Raw genomic sequence first — 20,799 nt, 5'->3', positions numbered from 1 at the left:
AGGGGAGCCTGAAGGGCCCGATGCCACCACACGAGAGCACACAGCCAACATCAAACCACACTGCTTGCTTTTAATAGTGTTAATGCTACACACATTGTCGGTGCCTTTCTGCCCGGCCTGGGGCTTTTGCCAGTTAAAGCCTCACAACAGCCTTGTGAGGTAGGTGGGTGACACAGGCGGACACCAAGCAAGGGGACCCAGGTCAGGGTGCAGGCTCCATTCCTCCCCTCTGACCTAGAGGTTTTGTTTGTTTAGCCCAAACTCATTTCCACATACTGTTGAAAAATGCCCTCTGCTCCAGGCTGACAGCAGTGAGTCAGAGAGGGCCCATCCTAAATCCCTATTCCCAGGAAAAAAACCCTTCCCTCTAACACATCTGGCATTTGACTGAAGTTAACCAATCCTCACTCCAATTTCCACGGCTGAATTCCCTTACTCCAAACATGGTACAGCAGCTTTCCTGCTGAGAGTAAGCCTCGCTCACCAGAGGAAGCCAAGGAGCTTCAGCTGCTGTGAAGGGCAGAGATCTTCCGTGTTTCTTTTAGGACACAATCAAATGCCTTTCTTGGAGCACAGCAGTTTCACAAGTAAAGGCAGGAGGCAGCAGACAAGCACCAATGTCAGGTAAAGTTTACACCTTTTCACCCAAGTGCAGGCAGGCCATTCCCCCAGAAACCAGCTGAACGAGGACAGAGAGCACTGAATTAAAATTAGGGCTGTCTTCAGGAAGCAAGTGCTCAGCCCTTGTCCTCAGCAGGGCACAACATCTGGCTCTCAGATCACCAAGCCCAGGATGGGTAGTGTGGGCTCAGACCAAGGAGGGAGAAAGTCATGCTTTTAGAGCATTAGGGTTGAAAGTAGGGCAGTGTTGGAAATTTAAGCACAGGTTCTTGGGCAGCACGTTAAACCAACCCCTTCAGGTCAAGGCCAGGCAGAGAGTAAGCAGGGCAGTAGGTAAGGAGGACCCAGTCCAGAGAGAGGTTTGTGCACCCTTCATGTGCCAAAGATCAGTCAGGCAGATGTGTGTGCTGCCAAATGCCTTCCAAGTACACACAGCCTTTGGTTTCCTGGGGATCTCACATGAAGTTCTGGCAAGTCCATTGTGGCACTGCTATTTTTGCACTCAGCAGGAGGAAGACAGAAACAACATATGTGTGGCCAAAAAAGAGGTGGGGTGGGGGACAAGGCACAAACAAGTGTGAAGGAATCAGTACTGTCCAGGTGAGGCGAAGAGCTTACACTGAGCCAGGCAAAGTGGGGAGCCCTCTTGCCACCCAGAAGTGCCAGGGGAAGGTCTCTGCCCTGGCCTGGGTTGTAGGGAGCAGGGAGGGGAGTGAGAAATACCAGGGATCAACACCTTTGCTCCAAATAGCAATGAACAGGAGCAAGTGGGCAGAGAAAACAAAGGGAGCAGGCTCTGGAGAAGACCCAATGAATTAATTTAATAGCGTCCCACTTCAGAGACTTGGGATCGCCCTTCACGGCTCTGGAGTGAGACACCATTTAAATTTGTGAAGGAGAAGCAGATGGAACTGCACCAAGTTAGTTTAAATAGCAAATCCTCATTTTGAAATAAGATCAGCTTGAAGATGAAAGGAGGGTAGCAGTATCTAAAGTATTGGGGCATGTCTTCAGGTTGTTGGAAGTGCCAAGACAGCCTGGCCTTAAGAGGGGGATTCCAACAGATACACATCACAAAGCAAAGTGCTTTGAGAGACAGGCTTCCTGGGGAAGTGGGAGACAAGCTGAAGCTGCAGCCAACGTGTTGACTTAAGCTTAACTTGGATCTCCTGGCTGGGACTGGGAAGTGTCCTGCATACAAACGACATGCCTGGCCAAGCTCATCAGCTAAACATCAGCCAGGGCTGCAGGAGAAACCATGTTGTCTCCAAGGGACAGGGATAACACTTGAGAAAGTGCTCTGAGAAGGAAAGGAAGACAGAGTAAGCTGAGCTGTGCTCCAGGCTGCTGCCCTGGCACAGCCCCATCACTTGGCACCACCATGGCTCCACTGGGACACTGGCTTCCAGGGAAGATCTTGCCCCAACTCTGGCTCTGCCATGGCACCATGCTCAGTCGGCTCACTCTGTAGGTGTGCACGTTTCTTGGCAGCTCACATATAGGGATGATGGCTGGAGGTCCCCATTTAAGGCTACCTGTCCCCTAGGTCTTCTGAGATCAAGGCTGATATGATCTGTCAGGATTCTGCTTCTCCAGTGTTGGTGAGAGCCAGCTGCTCATGCTGGGATGCTTCACTCTGCTCATCCCCTGGTGACACTGCCTAGGTATGTCCCATGTGCCATCTGCCTCCTCCCTTTCAAGGGGTATGGTGTCTGCTTGCTACTGCTCTACCAGAGCCTTCACTGTTCTCCCCAGAAATAGCCCTTCCTTCCCCCCAGCCCAGCCCCTCATCATTCCTGCTAGGAGCCACTCTCCTTCTCAAGATGGGCTTCTCGATGTCCACTGGGCCTGAACACCCCTCGCCCTCTTTGTGCTCTGGGGTAGGAACCACGCTCCTGAACTCTGGACCTTTCCCACCTCCCACAATCCCAGGGCCTGTGGTGACTCTGCCAGCTGGGAGCTGCTCTGTGGTCACTGTGGTTGAATGTCAGGTTCTCCTTTTTCTTGCCCCGGGTCTCAGCCCCCTTCTCTGCATTCCATCTGTCCACATCACAGTGCTCCTCTTTCAAGTCCACAGCCTCCATTACTGGTGAGGGATCTTCAGGGCACAAATCCTTTCTTTCAGCCAAGGGAGCAGCCCTACTTCTACTGTGAGGCTTTGGAAACTCCTGATTGTGCCTTCCAGCAGGTCTCCGCTCTGGTCTCTGGCTGAAGCCCCTGGGCCCCCTGGAGCCATGGAGTGGATGACAGGCTTCTTCTCTCGGTTCTTGCAAGCCACTGCATGGTTGCCTTCCCTGGCCTCTGGGGCCTGGCCTCTCCCCTCTGTGCTTCTCCCTTTTGCTCGGTTGCTCCCTGGGCACAGCAGGCCTCTCAGGCCGCCCAGGTTCTGCCCTGGCCTCCGATGCCCCAGCTGGCTCTGGAGTCGAGGCTTGGCCGGGCGGCTGGGGCACGTCTGCAGTGCTTGCACTCACCGGCAGCTCAGAGGCAGCAGCTGCTTGGCCTGGATCCGCAGCAGCTGGAGGCTGAAAGAAAGAGGCCACTGGTGAAGAAAAGGACAGGGGTGTCCCACAGCAGATGACAGTGCTTGGTCCTGCAGCCCAGGGTGCCCTCGGCAGCTCTCTGCCCCCAGTGCCATACCGCCTGGAGGCTGATGAAATAGCGGTTCCTCTCTGCTTCGGGGTCGATGATACCTCCTTTCTCTTGCTGTCTCTTGAAAATTAGGCGCAGTTCTTCCTGGTGCTGCAGCATCTTGGCATCTGGCCTGTATGGCTCCTGAGTGGCAGAAAGCAAGGCAGGGTAAGGGCTCTCTCAACACTTGGCAGGGATAGGCAGTAGCAGGGCTAGGAGCTACTCCCTAAACCTTCCTTTGATTGCACAGTGCCAGGCACCTGCTTCCCTTTGCCACATTGCCAGGCCTATAGATGCATGGGAAATCCCTGGACAGAGGCAGAACATCCCAGTGCAAACCCACTGTTTCTGCAGTGACTGCCTTGGGATGTCCTGCTGTGGGGCAGGATGCAGAGCAGCTACCATCAGGTCACTCTCCTGACCTGATTATATCCCAGTGAGTGCAGGGACATGCCCCATGGCAGAATCACCTCTCCTCCAGCACATCTGCTCACCTCAGGGCTATATAACTGAACCTGCTCTCTGTGAGCTACCCTTTGGATAGGACACCTGGGAGGACCTGAGAGGGCACATTCATTCATCTGTTACAGTGTCACAGTTGAAGCTACCCAGTGGTAGCTGCACAGCTGGGGCAGGTGAGCCCCCATCTCTTACCAGAGGGTGCTGTGGGGGCGGTGCTGCCTTCAGAGCAGAGAGATCATAGACCAGGGTCTCCCGGCAGACAGGGCACTGCACACCGACTTCCTGCAGGGAGGCAAAAGGTGACAGCAAACCCTGTCTGCGACTCAGGTCATGCACTGCCCGATAAACTTGCCCCTCTTCTGCCAGGGTAGGAAAGCCCGGGGGAGTTCCAGCAGCGTGAAAGCAGCCTGGGTCTCAATGACTGCTATGGAAGGTGTCTTCACATGAGGCACGCTGGGGCTTGTGCTACAGCAGCTGGCTGCTGTACAAATTACCCCTGTCAGCACCTATGGCTTCAGTCTTCCTTAGCCTAGGATCTATTTTTCTCTGCTTCAAAGTGGAGCATGTCATCTATGCAGCACCTCTTTGAAAGGGTTTGCAGGAAGGAGTGTTTGACTGGTTTCATGCTCAGCTCCACTGTTTGCTCTGCAGCTGAAAACTGTTCTAGTACCTGCTCAGGCAGGTTTTATCATCCCAGAATGCAGGCGATCATGTTTACCCTACTGCAAACCTCTGCAGTTCAAGGACTAGGAAAGGAGCTCTCTTTTCTAACTCCTGTGGTTCCAGAAGTCCAAAAATGCAACCCTCTGCCCCCTCCCACAGCATGCACTGACCCAGAGATCCAATAAACCAACATCCTTGGTTGGAAAGGGTCCTTGAAGATCACTTGGTCTAATCCCTACTCTGATTCTCAGCACAGGTACAAAACTGACCGTGCTGCTGGGTCACACTAGCCCTCATTCCATGTCCCAAAGAGGGTGATAGAGATGTCATGAGAATCTGCGCAGGGGGTGAGGGGAGGGGGCCCAGGGCCTGATACCTGTTTGGGAGATAGTGAAAGGTGTTGATCTCTCTCCTCCTGCTGCATGAGGATCTCCTCCTCCATGTGCTGGGCATAGCGGGCCAGACAGTGGGAGTGGAAGTAGTGGTAGCACTGGGTCTTTGTGAAGGCTTCTCTCTCCTGTCAAGAAGGGCAGCTTTGAAGGATTTCTTAGCACAGGGTTGTGTAGCCTCCCCAGCTGAGGTAGGTTTTCACTTCCATGTCAGTGGTGGCAGTGTGAAACTAGTGCTGGCTACAGCCACCTAACATCTGCTGAGCTTCATCTCCACTTCTTCAGCAATTACTGGGATGCTGCTCCTTGTTTCAAGTGTTAGAAACACTCCTAATGTCAAGATGCAAAGTTTTCGTGACTGATTTCTCTGTGTGTCTTTCTGTATAAGCAGCAATCTTCCCATCTGATGTGTTCTCCTTCCTAGGCAGGCACTGACTTTCCTTGCAACTCAGACAAGATCAGCTCCCCAGCCCTCACAGACCTCAGTATCCATCACACGTGGATGTGTTCCAGTCCCTCCTGACCACCTGTGTGCTGAACTCCAGGTGAAGTATGACCTATACAGGGAAGCTGAGATACACCAGCAACTATCCTCAGACCCTACCAACTTCTTTGGAGACGCTCTGGCATCTCTTGCTGCCCCTGTGCCGTTTCTGTAGATGATTATTTCAGGCCGATGGGGAGAGTAGTGTGTATCGCCCTCTGAAGGCCCACGTGCAGGCAGATCACCCACAGAACGGGGGCAGGGGCCTGCTGGGGCTCACCCTGGCCCCAGGCTGATATCCCAACCCCAGGCTCCCCATTCTCTTACCTCACTTCCCAGTCAGCTTGCAGGGCCAGGAGACACATGCCTACCTGGAATCCATAAAGGCAGATCACACACTGTCCATGAGGAATGTTGTTGTCAGTGAGAATCTCCTTCCCCTTCTGTGGAAGCATTAAAGCAAACATTTTACTCACTGGCCTGCACATGTGCTCAGGGCTCTCCCGACCCCTCAGGCAGCCAGGGACCAGTATCTGTACCAGCTGGGCGCTGGTAACCCCCAACTTCCCCCAACTCTCACCTCAATGAGTTCATAGAGCACCTCTGTCCCCAGCCTGGCTTCAGCAACACTTCTGAGGGTCTGGGAAATCCTACAGCAAAGCAGCAGAAATGCTTAACACAAATTTAGCTACATCTTTTCACTGTCCCACATACCTGCCATGGTGACATGAGGAACAAACAGAGCACTGGCCTTCAGGCTTTGCTTGGAGCACAGGATGGGCACAAGTGCACACACATATTCATGTGCTGTCCTGGCTCCCCACAAGCTGGTGCTCAGGAAGCCTTTGACAGGACTTGAAGGAGCAGGTTTGCTGACAGCCTCAGCTTGAGCTCAGCTTTGGTGAATCCCAGGCTTTGTTTTATCTGACGGCAGTCCCTGAGCAGGTGTGGTGGGAGCCGCTGGCAACACAATCCACTGCACCAAGGACTGGAGCACAAAGGCAACAATAGGCCACTTGAGTCAGTCCCACCTCTGTCAGAGCAGGACCAGCAGCTTCCAAGGCGCCAGGGATTCAGATTACATTTCAGGAGGACCAAAGGGCAACAACTACAGGGTGGACCCCTCAGTGTCAAATTCAGCAGCAGTGGCTCCCATGAGATTTAGGACAAAGAGATTTAGGGACCTGTATCCATCCACTAACCAGACATGGGAAGTCATGTGATTTAGTGAAGGGTTTTCCATAAGTTTTGCCTCCTGGATCTCTGGAGGAAAGGATTGCCCTCTCTCTGCCCTCCTGGCACTCACTTTTGAATTTGCTCATCTGACAGGCCCCGCGGGTTCCTGATGGAGATCTCCGGAGTTTCATTAGGATACTAGGAAAAAAAAGAGAAACGCCCAAAGCACAACAGGAAAGGTGGAGAGGCCCTGGGCGGGGAGGAGTAGGGGCGAGGGGAGCGGGCAGCCTACCTGCGGGGGCACGGAGAGCACCAGGGTGAAGCGGACGTACTGGGAGTCCTGGTCCTCGGCCGTGGCGGGGTGTAGGGTGATGCTGATCTCCCAGGGCTCCCACCTGGAGGAGGGACAGGCCGGGATGAGCGGGGCGGCGCGGGGCCGGGCCGGGCCGGGGATGTGGGACGCGGGACGTACCTGCCGCGGCCCCGCGCCACCCGCAGCTCCTCCAGGTAGATGGACTCCAGTACCTCCAGCTCCGGCAGCAGCGCCCTGCAGGGACCGACGGGGCAGGGGTCAGACGGCCCCACTGGCCGGGGGTGCGAGACCGCGGGGGCCCGGGGAAGGTGCGAGGGGTGTTACCAGTCCGCCGCCTCTGCCTCTTCCCCGGCCGCCGCCATCGTCCCGCTCGCTCCGGAAGCGGAAGCGGAAGGGGGGAGCGCGTTGCCAAGCGACGGCGCGGCGGCGGCGGGTGCGGGGCAGGAGCGGAACGGGGTGAGGACCGTCCCGTCCCGTCCCGTCCCGTCCCGTCCCACCACGGGATTGCTGCGGGGCATCGGCAGGGCCCGTCCAACCCCAGGGTTGCTGCGGGGGCGTCGGCCGGGGCTCGGGGCTTGTCCTGCCCTGGAGCCGGTGGGCAAGGACGGAGCCTGGCGTGGGGGTGGGGAGGGCGATACCCGCCCAAGGGACCCGGCCCCCGGTGCAGCACCGCGGTGAGTGGGAAAGCCCCGTCCCATGGGATCTGGGATCGCAGGGGTGCAGTGCTGCCTTCCCAGCGCTGGCATTGCCCGGCTCCATCGCGGCTGCGGCCGGTGCCCCATGGCAGCCCGTGGCGGGGGGAGAGAGGGCGAAGCGCTGCTCCTCACCGTCCACTTTGCCTCGGCAGCTCAGTGGACCCGGCCCGAGCGATGGAGCGGTACCACGTCCTGGAAATGATCGGCGAAGGCTCCTTCGGGCGCGTGTATAAGGGGCGCCGCAAACACAGCGCCCAGGTGAGGGGAAAGGACCGGAGGTCTGCTCTGTGGTGCCAGGGGCTGATTTCTGGTGCCTCTTTGGTTCTAAGGCTCTGCCAGGCCTTTGGGACTCAGCACTGATTTGGGTTTCTGCTGACATACCTGGCCAGCTCCTGATGTCTTTGTGGGCCAAAAACCTGGCCACAATATTGCCAGCGTGGCCTAGAAGGTTCCAAATAAAGGGCAATAATTGCTTCCCTGCAGCTTCTTTAGCCTAGGGTGCTGCCAGTGCCCCTCACTGCCAGAGCACACTGCTGGCTTGTGTTAGGCTTGCTGTCCACCAGCATCTCTAGGTTCTGTTCCATGTTTCTGGAAGTCCTGATTTTATCTGTGTTCACTGATCTTTGCCTTAAATGCCAGTGTGAAAAGTAGTGTGAACACCAGTACTTATGTGCAAGGACCTGAGGAGAGCCCCAGCTCCAAGTGGTCCATTCAACAAATGTCTTGTTCAGTGTGCTCAGCTGGAAAGTGCAGAGTCCGATTATGGTTAAAAGCAGCCTTTGCCAGTGTGGGCTTGACCAGAAGCCTGATCTAATCCCAGCTTTTCCTACTTGAAAAGGTGGTGGCCTTGAAGTTCATCCCCAAGGTGGGGCGGTCTGAGAAGGAGCTGAAGAACCTGCAAAGAGAAATTGAGATCATGAGAGGCCTCCATCACCCCAACATCATCCAGATGCTTGACAGCTTCGAGACTGATAAGGAGGTGAAGGGGACTACTCTGGGCAAATGCTTTTGCTCGACTGGGCCAGGGGAACAAGGGCTGGCTTCTGCTGTCCTAGAGACATCTTTTCTTGGGAGTTGCTGGTGACACCATCCCAGAGTCTGGTTAGTGTTTTTCAGAGCCCTCTGGGATGTGCTGTGTGGGCTGCACTAGGTTATATGCAGAGGAGAAGGAGATGACTAGGGGAATGCAAGATGAGTGGTTTGAGATTACAGGATGAGGATGACTCTTCAGTCATCTCATCAGTCTTTTCAGAGACTGGCTTTTCATTGATTTATACTCTCGTGAAGGTAATAGGATAAAAGGACTGAAGACTCTGCAATGGGGCATGAGGGCATGAAATAAAGTAATTGGGCAGCAGATTCAAAACAAGCTCAAGGGAGTGATTCTGTTCACTGGGTTTGGGAGTACTATTCTAGGTTTGTCCTATCCTTCCCTCTTCCCTTGTTTCTGCTGGCTGTACAAGATACAAGACCTCTGCTAAGTGCCAGGCCCTTGCTGCAGTGCAGCCATGAGGGCTCTCTTCCATCCCAGGTCCCAACCCAAGCTGATGGACTGTGCACAATGACAACCCAGCACTGCCCTCAGACTTCCTGCTCTACTGTGTCCTGGTCCCCAGGGCCTGATCTCACCATGTTGCTCTTCCCTCCAGGTGGTGGTGGTGACTGACTATGCAGAGGGGGAGCTTTTCCAGATCCTGGAGGACGATGGGAGTTTGCCTGAGGACCAGGTGACTGTCATGGTGGTGGCCATGCAGTGTTTGCAGGTTGAAGAGAACAGGATTTGTCTGCCTGCAGGCAGAGGGTCTCTACTGTGAGCCGGGACGTGTCAGGAGGGTGAGGGTGCCTCCGGAGCTTTACCTGGCAGAGCTTCTGAAAGGGATGAAGAGGGAGCCAAGTTGCACCATGGGACAGTGGGGTCCTGCAGGGACCTTGGTTTCCTTGTTCCCTCTCCAAGGGCTACAGCACCAGACTGCTGCCTTGGCCATTGGCCTACCCCAAGGAACTGCTGGCCCACAGCTGGGGTTGGTCCCTGCCCTAAGAGGCCAAGAGCAGAAGTAGGGGTACTGGGGGAGCCAGGCTGTTAGGGACATGGTTGTGCCAGCGGGTGGCACCGTGGGACACAGTGTGAGGCTCCCATGTCTCTGGCAGGTCCAGACCATCGCTGCTCAGCTGGTCTCTGCTCTCTATTACCTGCACTCCCACCGCATCCTGCACCGAGACATGAAACCCCAGAACATCCTTCTGGGCAAAGATGGTGTTGTCAAGCTCTGTGACTTTGGGTGAGTGCTGGGGGCCAGCTTGAGGGGGGCACTTGGCCTTAAGGCAGCCAAGAGGTGCAGAAGGGGGCCGGATTCTGTGGATATTTAGAGGTTAAGCAGAGTGGGAGGATTTTGTCCTCCGGAGGGAAGAAGTGTTGGTAAACTCACTCAGGGAAGTCCCTGGGAGCTGCAATGGATGTTTCAGCCTGAACTTGCCATCTGTGCTTTGCTCTGAGCAGGTTTGCCCGTGCCATGAGCATCCATACCATGGTGCTGACCTCCATCAAGGGCACCCCACTGTATATGTCCCCTGAGCTGGTGGAGGAGCGGCCGTATGACCACACAGCAGATCTCTGGTCTGTGGGCTGCATCCTGTATGAGCTGTTTGTGGGCACTCCTCCCTTCTACACCAACAGCATCTTCCAGCTTGTCAGCCTCATCGTCAGGGACCCTGTCAAGTGGCCCACGGCCATGAGCCCAGTGTTCAAGGTAAGGGCGAAGGCCCTGTGTGCAAGGTGAGCTCTGTTAATACAGCTTTGGCCTTGCTTGCTGCCCTGGTGAGTCACTCTTAGCTTTTATGCCCCTAACAGGGACTTTGGAACATAGGCAAGGGATGAGAGCTGGGCCTCCTGGGAGGGGGACCCTTATCACTGCTGTCCATAAGCTGGGAAACTGGGGCCAACAGCAAAGGAGTGATTTACTGGACTGGGAAGGGAAATGTCTTCCTGTCTGCCCTAAGCACTGGAGCTACTCGTTTCCCAGAGCCAGGCAGGGAAGGCAGGCCTCCTGGGTGCCTCACTGGGGGAGACTGGTGGGTACACTGTGCACACTGGTGCATGCTGAACATGTCTCAGTGATCCTGCTGTCCTGTAGAGCTTCCTTCAGGGACTACTAATGAAGGACCCCCACCAGCGTCTGTCATGGCCAGAGCTGCTCTCTCATCCATTCATTGCTGGACGGGTTACTGGTGAGTACCTGCTTTTTGCAGCACTGGACAGGTCCGTTTCCTCCTCCTACTGCCTGGAGACTCAGAGGACCGCCCTTCCCTGCTGTTTTTGCTATTCTGGTCTTTGCCTCCCTCCTCTCAGCTTTCTCCAAGCGCTGACTCCTAGCTGCTTATGAAGTTCTCCTCTCACCTCCCAGTGATCGATGACACAGAAGAGCGTGGGATCTCAAACCCCTTTACCACAAAGCTGTCCCCAGAACTGCAGGCCCTGAAGGAACAGCAAGCCCATTCCCTGGTCCCCAGGAGCAGCCAGTCCAGGATCCTGAGAAAGGCCCAGCGGAAGATGGTTGAAGAGGCACAGAAAAAGGTGGAGGAAAGTGGGGGGTTCTCCTGGCTGTGTCCCACAGTCGGGGCAGAGGAGGAGCACTGAAATGGGCCCTGGGGGAAACACATGAGTACATGGGTCAGGCTGGGGTGTCAGTGACACACAAAGCGGGATGTGGGGTGCACAGGGTGGTAGGGTCTAGGAGACTCATCTGTCTGATTAACTGCCCTGACCAAACTTCTCTGCCATCATCAGGGGCAACTGAAGGCAAGTGATGCATCTATGAAGGACTCTGGCAATGGACACCCCAGGCATAGACCCAGAGCAGGTCCAGGCAAGGCAGCCCCTGAGGAGGGGGAGCCACTGGCTGCCTCCAGTGAGAATAACTCTGGTCTCCTACAAGGAAAGAGCAGCATGGCAGAGTGGGAATTGGAGGAGTCTCTTCCTGACCCATGGTGAGAGAGGGCTGAGGCTGGGGCAGGAGGAAAAGAGGGAAGAAAAGTCTTTCACCGACTGTGTTGTTTCCTTGGTCAGCCAGCACAGCATCTCTCGAGACTATGAGCGGGAGTTTCCTGGAGCAGGTGCCCCTCCACAGCCTGATGCTGGCAGGGCAGAGCCCTGGGGCAGGCGCAGCATTGAGGCCGTAGACCTGGAGAGTGAGGTAAGACAGTGTCTTGAGGTGGGGACACCAGGACCTAGTCTCCAGGGGCTGGTACAGAGACCCTGGGACTGGCAGGGTCTGTGGCATCAGTCCTCTCTCCTCCACGGCTAGGAGCTGGAGAGCGATGAGGAGTGGCAGCACCTGATTGAGGCCACTGAGCCCTCAGCCATGCAGCTGAGCACACCACTGAGCCTCCTGAGGGACCCAGCCTTTCAGCACCGTGTCAAGGACTGCCTGGCAGACTCTGCTCAGCAGGTAAGTGATGGCTGGCCCAGACAACTGTAACTGGTAACATGGATGCCACCTTCTTCTCCAGGATTGGGTTCGGAACATCTGGAGAGTCCTTAGTCCAGCAAGCAAAAAGATCCCCTGCTTCTCCAGGAGTTGGAGCTGTCTTATGCACTTAGCTTGCCATCTGCGACTCTGCTGTCCCCTGCATGAATGCTTGAGGGGCTGCCCCATGGCTGATGGAGAGGCCAAAACCACTGCTAATTATGAACTGTTCTGGCTTCTCCATGTCCAGGTGCTGGAAGGGATGCTGGAGGGTGCCTCCTATCTCCGTCCTGTGCTTCGTGTTGTGGGGAACCTCCTGGCTACCCAGTGTGACCCTGAGCTGCTGGACCACTTCTGCCAAGAACTGAATGTGCCTCTGTCCCTGCTGTGTTTAGCCAAGCAGATCCTGGAGAGTGGTTGCACCAAGCAGGTGGGTATAGGACCCCAGAGAAATTCAGGCTCCTTCCAGCCCTGCAGAGTGCTGGTGCTGAGGAGGCCCTGGTGTCCTGCTGGAGCCGGCTCACAGGACCGGTGCCTCTTCCAAGCATCCTTGAGAAGGGAAAGGTTCTGGCGGGGAAGGATCCTATCACAGTGGTGTGGGGATGGCCAGCAGACAATCCCCATTTGCTGTTTCTTTCTGGGTCCTGCAGCAGCCCTGGTGTATCACTGTGCTGACAGACCTCCTCATGGTGACCACAGTTTATTTCAGCAGTGAACGCAGCCTGGAGGAGAGTGGGCAAAAGGACAGGTAAGGACAACCTTCTGTGCCCTGAGGTCTCTTGTGGCCACTTTGGGGACCCAGCAGTAAGCAGGAGGGTAGTGTTCATACTCTGCGTCCGGAGTCATCTCTGAGGGGAAGCATCATGGACTAAGCATGCCAGATCGCTGTGCTCACAGAGGAGCGCTTTCCTTCAGTGGGACTAACTAAGGGGAAGGCAGCTGTGCTGTCCACAGTCAGTGGACACACAGTCCAGTTGTGCTGCCTGCTGCCCACTAACAGAAGCTCACAGTGTGAGTGTGTGCTGCCTGCCCCATTAGCCAGGGCCACATGGGCCTGGCCAGATCCTGTCCTCATAACCAGGGGCCATGATTCTCCACTCTCATCTGCCCCTGCTGCTTCCCCCAGCCTGCAGACCTTCCAGGAGAGTGCTGGCTGCTTCCTGGCCCTGCTGCCGGAGCTGCTGGCTGAGCCAGTCGACAGTGAGATGAGACTCTGCCAGCAAAGCCTCCTGGTAAGGGTGCCCCATCTCCCTCCTCCTCACCCTTTTCTGTAGGGACAGAAGGTGTGGGGCTGTCTCTGTAATGTCGAGGGGATGCAGGCTGAGGACCCTTCTCCTAGCTATGGGTCCGATGCATTCTTGTCAGGGCAGGCTGTGTCACCCACTGTCTCACCCACTGTGGGGGATTGCATACAGAAAGGAGGTCTCTGAGGGGGCACCTTCCCTGGCTCTGCCATTCTGGGGTAGCTTTACTGGCTGAGCCAACAGCGAGTGCAGTCCCTGATACACACCCTGGCACAAATAGCCTTGTGGCCAGGCAGTGTTACTTCACCAGATGGGTCCCTTGCTCTGCTACTGAAAGCTCTGCTGCTGGGATTGTGATGGGTGGGCACAGTGTTGGAGTATGATTCACATGTGACTCAGGCAGCAGATGCATATAGGCTTGTATTTGGTATCATCTTGCTTTTAGCCTTTTTTTTCAGGCTGCATGTTTTAGAGCCAGAGGAAGCAAGAGTAAAAAGAGCTCTTGCTCTTGGGTAATGCATTGGGTGTGCTCTGCCAGGCTGTGACAGGTGCAGAGGGACACATGCTTCCATGTGTACCCCTCCCTTTGCCAGCGTGCAGCCAAAATGTGGGTCCCATACTGTAACCTGGCTGGAGAGGACAGTTGGAGGTTCCTGAAGCTCCAGCACGACTCCTTCTCCCATCTCTGCTGTCCTGCCACAGCCTCCTCCCGCGCTGTCCTTCTCTCTCTCCTCCCACATTCATTCTGCAGTGGTGGCAACCCCTGTGTCTTCCCCAGTGCTTCACCAAGCTCTGTGAGAGCCTGGATGCAACAGACCCCTCCATCTCTGCACCCTTCTACACCAGCCTGCGAGAGGATCATCAGCCACTGCTGAACAGACTCCTTCATGGATCCATCTCAGAGCAGCCTGCTCTGCGAGGTAGCATGGTAGCAGCTCACCACTTCTTCCTGGGGTTTCCCTTCTCTCTCTCTTGCTCTTGGACTCCATCAGAGCACTGGCAGCCATTGCAGTGCTGCTGGCCAGAGAAGGTGGCTGAAGCTTATCTGCCCAGACCCCTACTGACCAGGGCTCTTCTCTCCCTTAATCTCAGATCTCACCCTCCTCATGTCACCCTTTTCCTCTCTTGCCCTCCAACTGCATCCTGCTGCCCCTCAACACCCTCAGCAACATGACTCCCAAGCTCTGCCCCTGTGTAGGTGCAGCGATGGAGGCCAAGTCAGACCAGAGCCCATGTGTGGCAGACCTCTTCATGGCTGCACTGGCTGCTGCCTGCAGTATCCCCCTGGAGAGGAACAGCTGTCGGGAAGCCAAGCAGCAGGTCAGACCAGCTCTCTGTACAGGGTGAGGAGGTGTGGTCCCCACAGGGCAGTAGCCCTTTCCAGGAGGATTTATTTCTCAGCAGTGGAGTGGAGGGCTGGGATCCTGTGCCTTTGATGGCTGCAGGGCTGGCTTTTGCAGGCTGGTCCTCCCAGCTGAGCTTTAGGAATCTAAGGATTCTTAAATCAATTGAGAGACTTAAACTTAGCCCATCTCACAGTTCAGATCCTAAGTAAAGAACTAGGCAATACAGAGAAAACGTGAAGAATTTTTATATGACAGTGATATAAACTGTAGGAAATCTGAAATTGAATGGACAATAAGAGGGAAAACAACTAGAGATTAATATTTGATTCTTTACCTCAACTCTGAGTCAACAAGGAGGGAAGCAGAGGAGGAATCTTACCTTGCTTAGCTCTGGGACTGTGCATCAAAGCCATACTGGGTTATGGCAGGTGGGGATCCCTTTGTGAACACAAGCAACACATAGGAAGCAAATACCTTCTTTCATTAATTTGTTGCTAGCATTAAACTCCTTAAGTCTGTGCAGTACTTCAGGTACCCAGGGTGCAAAACAGGCTGATTTCTGCAGGTCGCTCAGGCAGTAGCTGAAAAGCTTATGGAAGGAGAGAGGCAGCAGCTTGGGAAACTGCTGGGAAGACTGGAGCACTCAAGCTGCTCCTTGAACGTACTGAAGGTAATGGCCCCATCCTTTTATCTGGCTGTGCCCAGAGACATCTTGGCTCTGGAATTAGGAGTATGGGGAAGGGGGAACTGTGGGCTCAGGCCTTAATGACTCCCATCTGCCTGATGTCAGTTGTTGAAGAAATGAGCCCATGGTAGCCAGGGGATATGACTGGAGTGGGCCTGGTCACTGTGTTCCTGTCCCCAGGGGTTGGTATGCATTTCTCCCCTCTGCCTCACAGATCCTCTATGCTGGCTGCCATGCCCACCCAAGCCTGTGCCAGCACCTGGGAAGGAGCCAACCGCTGTGGGATTTCCTCATGCAGCTCTTGAAGGGTGAGGTAGGACTGACCACAGCCTGGTGGGGTGGTGGGGTAGGAGCGTGGGCAAGCAGGACACATTCCTCCGAGCACAGTTTGCACCACTGTAGTGTGGGGAGAAGAGTTTAGGAGAGTGCAGTTCTCCTCCAGGGCCCAAAAACATCCCCTCCTCCCCTTGTACCCTTGGTGTTCCACTGTGACTCCTGCTCCCTTGGCAGGTCCCCTCGGTGGAGGTGGCCCAGGAGGCAGCCTGTGAGGCCTCTGTGTGCCTGCTAGCCCTGCTCACTCTGCACTTTCAGGCCTCCCCTCCCAGGTAAGCACCTGCTTTCAGTCATGGGTGGGAGAGGAACATGCCCTGCCCTGAACAGCCCTCTGTCTCTCACTCTGCCCAGAGCTGGGATCCTGCTTCCACTGATCCCTCCAATCCAGACACATCAGCAGAGTGCTGGGCAGTGTGGGTGGGTGTTGGGGATGCAGTGAGAGGACCCAGTGTGGACAAAGAGGTGCTGTGAACCAGGGCTCCTCCTCGAAGATGGCTGCTTCCAAGCTCTGGGGGTGTTTGAATGCTGCTGCTCTGCACTGTGTGAAGCTGTGGGAACATAGCGCTTTTCTCCTGGTCCCTGTATTTCAGGCTTGAGGAGGTGGTTACCTTGGCTGTGGATCTCATCACGCAATCTCCTGTTGTCTGCCTTGTGGTAAGCTGCCCCCCATACCAGAGCCACCACTGAGAGCCCTGCAGAGCCCTACATCACATTTGGGTCTCAACATTCCTCACTCAGGGTGGGATGAGGCCATGGGATGAAGGGTCAATACTGACCAAGTAGATGGGAAAGTCACAAAGGTGCTGAGCTCTCCCCGCCCTACAGGGTGCTGCAGCATTCCTCCTGGCACAACTCAGTCAGCATGGGGTGGCCTTGGAGCTCAAGGGAGAAGAGGTCCTACCAGTGGTGACAAATGCGCTGACAACACCTGCTAAGGTATAGGATGGGGACAAAGAAGCTGGGGAGCCATGCACATTCCACTGTGGAGGTGTGCAAAGATGGGCTCAGAAGGGTGCAGGTGTGGTGCTGCTGCCCTCAGATCCAGCACCCAGCTCCAGCTTGTCCCCCACTCTCTTACAGCTGCAGCTCCCCCTGCCAATGGGTGCTGGTCTCTATGATGGGCTCTTTTTCCTCCTGCTGAAACTCCTTGCTCAGGTACCAGTCTGCCCATCTTCCTTTGCCTGGTCCCTGCCAAAAGGTGGGGTGTCAAAAATACCTGAATGTGGATTGGTAATGAGGTTGAGGCAAGCCAGGGAACTGTGGAGCTTTGGCTGAGCTGTGCAACCCCATGAAAGTCACCTAATATCCCTGAAGAGTTGATGGGAGAGTGGTAGGCAGGGAGGGATGATCCATGGGCACACTGGAGAGAGAAGGCAGAGATGCCCTGGGACTGACACTGTTGGCAGGTACAGCAGGGCCCCTGGGCCATGGCCATCCAGCCCTGACCTTCCCAGGACCAAGGGGCTGGCAGAGCCATGGACCAGAACCACATGGGGGGCCATAAGGGACCATGATATCTGCCTCTAACTCTAGGAGGATGTGGCCATGGAGCAGGGCTTTGCCTCCTCAGAGCTGTGGAGCCTGGTCTGGCATTGTGTTGCTGTGGTGCTTCAAGTGGGCAGTGACAGGGCAGCGCTGGAGGGAGAGCCCCCAGGGGCAGGCCACCCCATGGCAGAGCCAGACTGGAACCTCCTCTCCCCTCAAGGTAGGAGCTGCAGGACAGCAGGACATCCGCCCTGGACCCTGCTCCACATCCTGCTCTCAGACTTGCCCATGTCTGTCCCTGTCTGCATCTGTTCCCTGAGGCCAGAGGGCCCAGGTGGCTTTTCTTGAGGATTGCAAGTTGTCCTCTGGGGAGAGGGGACTTGGCTGGCCCATGCTGTGCCCAGTTGGCAGCAGCTCAGCTGAGCTGGCTGTGGAGGAACAAAAAGGGTATCTGTGCTGCAGGGAACATTCACCCTGGCAGATGTGACCACTGGGGTGGAGATTTTTTGGTTTTGGGCAGGGAAGCACAGAAGTAACCGTGGAGCAGCCTTGAGGTAGTATAGACACAAGAGAGGAGACTTTTCAGCCTTCCCTAGCTTTGCATCTCTGCCTGCTGTTCCCCCTGCAGGCACCCTGCTCTTCCTCAGCCTGGCTGTCTGCATCTTCACTCGTGAGTCGCACCAGTGCCTGCCTCAGCTCACCCAGTCCTGTGGTGTCCTCATGGTGACCCTGAAGAGACTGCTGTCCCCCGGCTTCCTTGAATGCCTGGCACAGACGTGAGTTGTGGCAAGGGCTGAAGTGGGCAGAGCTCACCTACTGAATGGGGCTTGGACATGAGCAAGCCAAGGGCAGAGAAGTTCCTGACCTGGCACTTGCAGAGCCTCTCCTTAGTGCCTGGTATGGGGAATGCCCTCTGCCTCTTGCCCTGTCATTTTTCTGATTACCTCTGTATTAAACCCTCTCTCTCTCTCTCTCTAACAAATTCAGGCAAGCAGGAGAGGATGGGGACCCTGAGGTTGTCCCAGCTGTGGTCATCCAGGCCTGCCAGCTCCTCTGTTTCCCTTTTGCCCTGGATGTGGATAGAGACACCTTAGCACTGATCATGGAGGCTATGAGAGACACCCAGATCCCTGCCCAGCTGCTGCAGGTATCTTATTGGCACTGTGTTTTTCTTCTCCCCCATACTGTGGAGACACCTCCCCACTTTGCAGCCCCCAATGTATGGCAACACTTCATACCATGGTGTCAGTTTCTGCCCACACAGGGATGTCACTTGGATGCCATGCAACCCTCAGAACAGGTTGGCCTGCACTTACCTGCTGGCCACCTTCAGCTGTTGCTTGGCTTGGCTCAGCTCACACAAGTGCAGTGCACTCAGCACTGCTGTCTTTCCTTTCTCCTTAGGTCTGCTCTCGACATCTGCCCTTCTCATTCACGGAGCTCCCTATGAGCCTCTTGTGCCACCTCGTTGTGTCTGACACTCAGGTCATAGACCAAGTGGTGAGGGAAGCTGCCACCTCGGAGCATGTCATTGCCTTTTTCAAATCTGCCTTGTTCTCAGACAACCTCACACTCACAACTGACCTCCTGTCTCTCTTGACCCACGTGGCCCGGGCCTGTTCGGAGCATCTGCCCTTTCTCCAGAGGATCCTGAGGGGCTTGGATGTGGCTGACCAGCCACTGACCTACCTGCTCGGCCACCAGCAATACCTGATACGGGCCAAAACCTGCAATCTGCTGGGCAACCTGCTCCGACACGGCTTTCCCGCGGCGCTGCAGAGCCATCCCAGCTGGCTGGAGAGCCTGCTGGGGTGCCTGTCGGACGCGGAGGGCAGCGTGCGCAAGGCAGCCAGCTTTGCTGTGGGCAACGCCGCCGGCCACGCGTCCTGCCCGGCCGGGACTCTGCGCAAGGCGGTGCCCGCGCTGGCCCGGCTGCTCAGCGACCTGCAGGCGAAGACGCGCTGCAACGCGGCCCTGGCCCTGAGCAACCTGGGCCAGCGCGGGGCAGAGCTGGGCGACCTGCTGATCCAGAGCAGGGCCCCCCACTTCCTGCTGCAGGTGGCCTGCCAGGACCCCTGGGAGAGCGTGCGGGAGGGAGCCCTCGTGGCGCTGCGGGTCCTCAGCGAGCACCCCGGGATCCAGCAGGTACTGGACGGGGGACTCCTGGTGCTGTGGGGACAAGGAGCCGTGCTCGTGGGTGACTCCTGTTCCTCTCCTGGCTCCGCAGGTGCTGCTGTCCCTCGGAGCCCCCGACAGGCTGGCCGCGCTGGCTGGCGGCAGCCCCCGGCCGCCTCATGCCCGGCATTGCGAGGAGCTCCTTCGCCGGCTCGCAGCCGTGCCCGGTCCCGCGTGTCCCCGCCGGCTGCCGCCCGGCACCGGCGTCGAGCGGTGACGCCCGGGCATCCCGGCACGGCACCGGCGCTTCCCTCGTCCTCCTCGGGCCCCAGCCCAACCTTCTGTGGAACCCGCGTTGTCCGCCCGAGGGGGACCCTCCCCGGTCAGCTTTACCCGGGGCGCCTCCCGGGGGAAGCCGGTCTTGGAAAAAAAACCAAAAAGCCGCCCGTTCCTTAAGGAAGCGCCCGTTTCCCGGCGGCTCCCCGTGCCGTCCCGGGGCTCGCTCCGCCGCGCCGCCAGGGGGCGATGCAGCCTGCGGCGCGGGGGCTGCCGGGAGGTGTAGTCACGTGGGCCTACCGGCTCCCCATGGTAACGGCGGCGGCGGGTCCGGCGGGCGGTGAGTACGGTGGGGTCTCCCGGCACCGGGGCCCTGCTCCCCCGGGCATGCGTGTCTCCCTGAGTGCCACCCGCAGGGTCCCCCCACCGGGCCATACGACCTTTGGCCCCCCGCTGCCTTCCCCGGCCCCTCCATGCCCACCACCATGCCCGGCCCCGGAGAGGCATCGTGCTCCCCCCCGGGCCTTCTCGCGGGGCTCGCCGTGGCCTTGTTCCATTCCCCACTCGGGAGCACTCTGTGGGGGGAAATGCTGGGGTTGGCGGCTTGTCAGGCCGTCCTGGAGCGGTACAGAGCATCCTGGTAGCACCTTTGGCCTCAAAGACTTTCACTTGAAGAAATGAGACACAGAGTGTATTCCCTGGACGAGTGGCAGGGAGTGAGTAGAGCTGGCTCCCCAGCCAGCCACAGCCTCAGGGAACCTCTCCAACGACACTTGGAGCAGCTGTGAAGCTGGAGCTGGGATAGACCAGGCTGGAGTGGGGCAATGGGGCAGCCTGGCTGTTCGTCCTTCCATTGGGGTCTTGCCTTGACAGCTCTTGTGTTGTAAAAAGAAGCCGATGGGTCTGACAGGCGAAAGGCAGAGCTGAGTTGAAACAAGCCTGGAGTGTTTCCTGAGTGCCTCCAGGGTCTGGGCTGAGAATGAGGGGCACAGGTATGTAAAGCCCTGTAGCACTGTTCCAGCCTCCTGTCACCCTGCCTAGCTGGGCTGTGGGTAGCTCATGGGAGGCAGAGTTCAGCTCCACATCAAAACCCTGCCTCCATGACTCCTTGAGATGCTACTTCTCTTGCTCATTGTGGTATGTTCCTCACTGAACAAGCAGGTGACACCTAGTGGCTTCTGAACAGTTTGGGGGAATTAACAGTGAATTGTTGGTCTGATTACAGTTTTATCTAATAAGTTTTCCTTGATTCTTAGAGTTTGTACCCAGCAGATAGTAACACTCTGTTCTTGCATTGCTGCCTTGCTGCAGTCGTTAACTTTTGTGTTAGGTGAAGTTTGTTGATACAGGTTGGCCCCTCCCACTCCTCACTCATGCCTGGGGCCCTTCTCAGCACAGCGAGGATCACATTTCGAGGAGGA

At 56.5% G+C, this 20,799-nt stretch overlaps 2 protein-coding genes across 12 annotated transcripts in view; one reads left to right on the top strand and one right to left on the bottom strand.

Annotated features, from left to right (window-relative positions):
- Positions 1–50: 50 nt before the first annotated feature.
- Positions 51–7,120, bottom strand: RNF25 (ring finger protein 25). Its single transcript, XM_032693137.1, has 10 exons — positions 7,061–7,120; positions 6,896–6,970; positions 6,716–6,818; positions 6,554–6,621; positions 5,828–5,897; positions 5,619–5,690; positions 4,751–4,891; positions 3,904–3,993; positions 3,259–3,393; positions 51–3,143 (listed from the first exon to the last, which is right to left on the bottom strand). The coding sequence occupies exons 1-10, from the start codon at positions 7,096–7,098 to the stop codon at positions 2,421–2,423; spliced, it is 1,515 nt and encodes a 504-aa protein (XP_032549028.1). The 5' UTR covers positions 7,099–7,120; the 3' UTR covers positions 51–2,420.
- The window catches only part of LOC116789365 (tubulin polyglutamylase TTLL4-like), a 38,778-nt gene continuing 24,568 nt past the window's right edge, over positions 6,590–20,799 (top strand). Inside the window, exons 1-28 of one of the 11 annotated variants that reach the window (XM_032693122.1) lie at positions 7,219–7,410; positions 7,584–7,689; positions 8,270–8,410; positions 9,081–9,158; positions 9,580–9,710; positions 9,929–10,178; positions 10,563–10,656; positions 10,833–11,002; positions 11,216–11,415; positions 11,495–11,621; positions 11,733–11,876; positions 12,145–12,324; positions 12,545–12,642; positions 13,021–13,126; positions 13,890–14,058; positions 14,337–14,458; positions 15,050–15,154; positions 15,384–15,482; positions 15,680–15,774; positions 16,093–16,156; positions 16,328–16,438; positions 16,583–16,657; positions 17,036–17,207; positions 17,616–17,763; positions 17,975–18,134; positions 18,392–19,132; positions 19,215–19,732; positions 20,002–20,003. In XM_032693122.1, the coding sequence (XP_032549013.1) occupies positions 7,606–7,689; positions 8,270–8,410; positions 9,081–9,158; positions 9,580–9,710; positions 9,929–10,178; positions 10,563–10,656; positions 10,833–11,002; positions 11,216–11,415; positions 11,495–11,621; positions 11,733–11,876; positions 12,145–12,324; positions 12,545–12,642; positions 13,021–13,126; positions 13,890–14,058; positions 14,337–14,458; positions 15,050–15,154; positions 15,384–15,482; positions 15,680–15,774; positions 16,093–16,156; positions 16,328–16,438; positions 16,583–16,657; positions 17,036–17,207; positions 17,616–17,763; positions 17,975–18,134; positions 18,392–19,132; positions 19,215–19,379 (4,029 nt within the window). In that variant the 5' untranslated portion in view covers positions 7,219–7,410; positions 7,584–7,605 and the 3' untranslated portion in view covers positions 19,380–19,732; positions 20,002–20,003. The other 10 variants (XM_032693121.1, XM_032693123.1, XM_032693125.1 and 7 more) reach the window with 10 other exon arrangements.

This window comes from Chiroxiphia lanceolata, chromosome 7, assembly GCF_009829145.1.
Source record: "Chiroxiphia lanceolata isolate bChiLan1 chromosome 7, bChiLan1.pri, whole genome shotgun sequence".
Classification (NCBI taxonomy): Eukaryota; Metazoa; Chordata; class Aves; order Passeriformes; family Pipridae; genus Chiroxiphia; species Chiroxiphia lanceolata.
The sequence above is the reverse complement of the archived record's forward strand: the minus strand, read 5'-3'. Positions and strand labels throughout refer to the sequence as shown.